General features: G+C 36.0%; 1 protein-coding gene across 1 annotated transcript in view; it reads left to right on the top strand.

Moving 5' to 3' along the window:
• Positions 1-1,196: 1,196 nt before the first annotated feature.
• The window catches only part of SGOL2 (shugoshin-like 2 (S. pombe)), a 33,869-nt gene continuing 29,779 nt past the window's right edge, over positions 1,197-5,286 (top strand). Inside the window, exons 1-3 of the mRNA XM_006862041.1 lie at positions 1,197-1,329; positions 2,156-2,331; positions 3,263-3,340. Coding sequence (XP_006862103.1) covers positions 1,197-1,329; positions 2,156-2,331; positions 3,263-3,340 — 387 coding nt within the window. The remainder of the gene's footprint in view (positions 1,330-2,155; positions 2,332-3,262; positions 3,341-5,286) is intronic.

The raw sequence follows: 5,286 nt of genomic DNA, 5'->3' as shown, positions 1-5,286 counted from the left end.
AACATCTGCCCTACATGCAAGCTACATTTACCCCATCTCAACATCCCCCAAAGTCTCAATCCGTTCAATTTCAGCTCTTAAGTCCAAAATTTCAGCATCTACATTAGTTCTAAGACTGAGTATGATCCATCCTGGGACAAAATTTTTCTCCTTCTATATAGTTTCATGTGAAACTAGAAAACAAGTTGTCTGTTCACAAAATATACTGGTGGGGCTGGCAAGGTATAACAATTACAGACACTCCCATACCAGAAGGAGGTGGAATTTCTCATTTGCACTGTATATTATATTCATTGCTGTTGTCATATTGTAATTTTTTCTTTCTGTTTTCCCTTCCAGTTTATAAGGTCTAATAGACCATAAATCCATAAAACAAATAGAATTTTAAATTTCTTGCCTACTTCATTCCTGGCTTCCCCACTACTAGTATTAACTCATAGGATTCTGACTTATAGCAACCCTGGTGTGGCGCTGTGGTATAAAGCACTGGACCGCAAGGTTGGTTTGCGTTTGAACCACAAGGTTGGTGGTTCAAACTCACCAGCTGCTCCTTGGAAACCGTTTCCTATTCAGGGTTGCTATGAGTTGGAACCAACTGAAAGGTACTTAATAACAACAACATAGAACAGACTAGAAAGAACTGCTCCCTACAGTTTCTGCGGCTATAAATCTTTACAGAGGCAGACTGCCTCATCTTTCTTCTGAGGTGCGGCTGGTGAGTTCCAACCACTGACCTTAGCAGCCCAATGCTTAACCCACTGTGCTACCAAGGGTCCTCCCATAGGGTTAGGTATGTCATTTCTGTGCCTCTATTAAATCGGATGCTTATTTCTAAAATTATACTTCATGCTCATTATCGTACTAGTGTCGGAATGCACATTAGATTATATATTCCATGAGAGCAAGGAGCATACCCTATCATCTGTTATCCAGTGCCTGGCACATAGCTGAAATTTAGGTTTGAATGAAAAACCAGTTATTTGCTTTTCATATTCTACTTTAAACCACTTTTGATTACCTTCATATTTTCAGATTTTACATAAAGGGTTTTGCAGACACTTCTATATGACACACATGATTTAAGCTATGATTGTTACTTTTTAGAATAACTTAGCTTTTGACCTTTTATTATTATTAATCAGTACTAGGATTTCTTTCTAATTTTTTTTTTTTTTTTTTTTATTTAAACTTAAGTGATGGAGTCGCCTGTGCTGGAAAGTGGCCCACTTTTTACTTCAGGAATTAAGAGACATGTGAAAGGCAAAAGGATTTCAAAAACAGCCACGTTGAATGTTTCTCTAGCTTCAAAAATCAAAACAAAAATAATAAGTAAGTACCACTAGTTTTGAAATGTACTCAAAATATTACTTTTTCCTAGAGAAAAGTATTTTATCAAGTATACAAATAGACTAAAATGATTACAGGTAGTCCGTGACTTAAGAAGTATTTGAATTACACCGAACTGCACTTAATACCATCAATTTTTTTGGGGGGTGGGGTTTCAGTACATCTTATCATTAGTATTATATACTACATACAGTATTACTGAGAATAATTTGTTGATGTTCTTATTCTCATGCCAACCCCCAAAGACAAATAAAAATCAGATTTATAAAGATACTTATAATAAAAAGCAATAATGAGAACTAGAGAAGAAAGTCTGTTTGACTTACACCAGAAACGACTTAATAAGGAGTAGTTGGAACATAGCCCTGTCGTCAGCGGGAAACTACCCATGTTTATTTTGTTCATAGATACCTTTTTCATTTGATCCTTTTTGTCTCCTTTTACTCATATTAGTTGGGTAGTTGTGATGATTTATCTTCAGTGGTGCAAGCTGAATTTTTAGTAGTGAATGCTGAATGGCCAGAGCTATCTCCTCTGTGCAAATCCTACAGCCTTACGGTTTCTAGCTCTGTTCTCATGAACTTCTACATTCCTAATGGATCTTATTCTTCATCTTCTTTCCAGCTTTCGTGTTTTTAACTCCAAATTCTGGGTACATTATTTTAAAAATCCCATCTATATTTTCATTCTATTCTTTTTCAATTAAAACATATGGAGAGAAATATACTTTGTCTAATATAGTTTTATTTAAGAATAGGAATTGCGTTAGATATAAGTTCAATACTAACTCTTACAAATCTTTTTGCAGACAATTCTTCGATTTTAAAAATTTCTTTAAAGCACAATAACAGGGCATTAGCTCAGGCTCTTAGTAGAGAGAAAGAAAATTGTCGAAGCCTTACCACTGAAAAGATGCTGTTGCAGAAAGAAGTGGAGAAACTGAATTTTGAGAACACATTTCTTCGCTTAAAGCTAACTAATTTGGTATGAATACTTTGTGTTAAAATTCTAAAGCATAACTAAAATCTTTTAATTACATTCTTATTGAAACTCTAAAAATACTTTTGAAATCTCCAGTTATTGTAAAAATAATTGAAAGTCAATGTGCCAGGTAAAATCTGTGTTAAAGGATAAACTGCTAATAGAATAATAAAGTAGGTGGCTTAAATCTGTATTCTAAGGGTGGGCTCTATAAACTAGTATATTACCTTGTTGTTGTTAAGTGCCTTTGAGTTGGTTCTGACTCATAGCCACCTTGTATAGGGTTTCTGAGGAATGGCTGGTGGATTTGAACTACTGACCTTGCGATTCACAGTTCAATGCTTGCCCTACAGCTCCATACCAGGACCTCCAGTATATTACCTTGGTAACATTTCATTGCTTATAAGCAAAGCTAAGTGCATTATTACATTTTAAAAAGTTCCTCCATCAAACTGGAAGGAGGAAAGTTTGTTTGTATTCTTCCTTAATCCCAGTATTTCCTTGGCCATAGCCACGTTGAATGAAAATTAAAGTAGTTGCTTTTCCTTCCAACTCCCATTTCTGTTCATGAACAGGGCAGGAAGAACCAATGGTTAGCTAGGCTATCTCTATAGATTCTAAATCTAAAATGAGTAGAAATTAATTTAAAATTGGCTAATTACCCCTTATACTTGAGCGTTAAATTCCTATAGCTGACAAACTATATTCACTTTCCATGTAGTAGGTTATGAAAAGATAAATGTTTGTAGGAAAATTTGTGATTCAGAATGTACATATGAGGTGGCTATTTGGATTGTACAATATAGAACCCTATCAGCTTAATGTGATCTCAGTTATTTTCTAAGTCTACTCAAAGTGGAGGTATTTGTAAATGTGTGGTATGATAATAAACTCTAAAAATTGATTAAAAGGGGACTTTATTTTACATATGCAGAATAAGAAGCTGATAGATATAGAAGCACTCATGAACAATAACTTGTTAACTGCAATTGAAATGAGCAGTCTTTCTGAGGTAAGTAGAATTTGTATATAAGTGTAATGTCTATTATTGAAGATAATTGAGATTAAATTACATCAAGGTTATAGGGATTTATATTTTAAATTTTTTAGAAAAACAATACCAATTTTGACTGGCTGATATCACATTGTCATTGGTATAAACAATTGCTGAAATTATTATTATTTTAAGAACAAAAATTTCTTTCTCACAGTTCAGGAGTCTGAGTCCAAATTCACAGTGTAGCTCTAAGAAAAGATCCTTTCTTGTCTGTTACAGTTTCACAGAGCCCGCAGTCTTTGGCTTGCAGATTGATCAGCCTCTGTTGTCAGCCTCTGTCTTCCCAATGTGTCTGTGTGCCTGGCTGTGTCTAATATGCTCTTTTTTTTCCTTAACTTTTTATTGTGAACTGTGTGAAGGTTTACAGAGCGGGTGATCAGTTTCACATTCAGAAAGTCATATACTTGCAATTGCTGAAATTAAATAAAAATTAGGGTTTGATTAAAAGTAACATAGGATTAGACAGCTTAGTGGAACAAAAACCCATTGCCCATCCAGTTGATTCCAATTCATAGCAACCCAGCAGAACACACTAGAACTGTCCCTTCAGATTTCTAAGGCTGTAATCTTTAGGGAAGCAGACCTAAGATTTTTCTCCTTCAATGTAGCTGGTGAGTTTAAACTGCGTGTGTTTGGTTTGCAGCAGGGTGCTTTAACCACTGTGCCACCAGGGCTTTTGTTATTGTTAGGTGCTGTTGAGTTGGCTCTGACTCATAGTGACATTTTGTACACCACAGTGAAACACACTGCATGGTCTTGCGCTAGCCTCACAATTTGTTGTTCCATTTGAGCCAATTGCTGCTACCACTGTGCCAATCCATCTTATTGGGGGTCTTCCTCTTCTTCACTGACCCTCCACTTTACCAAGCATGATGCCCTTCTCCAGGGCCTGGTCCCTCCTGATACCATGTCTTTAGTTTAAGAGATGAGGTCTTGCCATCCTAGCTCCTAAGGAGCATTCTGGATATACTATTTTCCAATACAGATTTCTTCTGGCAGTCCATGGTACTTTATTTCTCCTCCCACACCATAACTCAAATGCATCGATTCTTCTCTGGTCTTCCTTTTTCATTGTCCAACTTTCACATGCATGAGACAATTGAAAATACCATGGCTTGGGTCACATGCACCTTCGTCCTCAAACTGACATCTTTGCTCTTGAAGACTTTAAAGAGGTCTTGTGCAACAGATTTGCCTAATGCAATAATACATCATTTGATATTTTGACTGTTGCTTCTATGATAGTAGATCCAAGCAAAATGAAGTCTTTGACAACATCAGTCTTTTCTCCATTTGTCATAATGTTATTTATTAGTTCACTGGTGAGGATTCTTGTTTTCTTTACATTGAGGTGCAATCCATACTCAAGGCTATGGTCTTTGATCTTGATGAGTAAGTATTTAAAGTCCTCTTCACTCTCAGAAAACAAAGTTTTAGCTACATATCGCAGGTTGTTAAAGGGCTTTTTTAGTGAGATGTATTGACTCCTATTGGACTAGAAATACATAAAATAAATTAGTAGAAAGTAATGATAGCGCTTCAAATTAGGGTATATATGTATTTATATATTTGTTTTTGTTGTTCAATGCCATTCAGTCAGTTCTGACCCATAGCAACCTTGTATAGGTTTTCTGAGGAGCATCTGGTGAGCTTGAATCACCAACTTTGTGGGTCACACTGACTTCGCAGTCCAGAGCATTAACTCACAGGGCCACACCAGGACTCTCTGTATATATTTAAAATGGACCCATTGAAAAGACTTTGGGGAAAATGGAATCAGACCTAGTTTTATACCGTCCTCAAAAATAAATTTGAATAACAGCAAAGATGAAAAATGGAGAAGGCAATAAATGCTGGCGGGGATGTGGAGAGACTGGGACACTCTTGCATTGCTGGTGGGA

This window comes from Chrysochloris asiatica, unplaced genomic scaffold, assembly GCF_000296735.1.
Source record: "Chrysochloris asiatica unplaced genomic scaffold, ChrAsi1.0 scaffold00045, whole genome shotgun sequence".
NCBI lineage: Eukaryota > Metazoa > Chordata > Mammalia > Afrosoricida > Chrysochloridae > Chrysochloris > Chrysochloris asiatica.
Note: the sequence above shows the minus strand (reverse complement) of the source record. Positions and strands in the feature narration are given on the sequence as shown.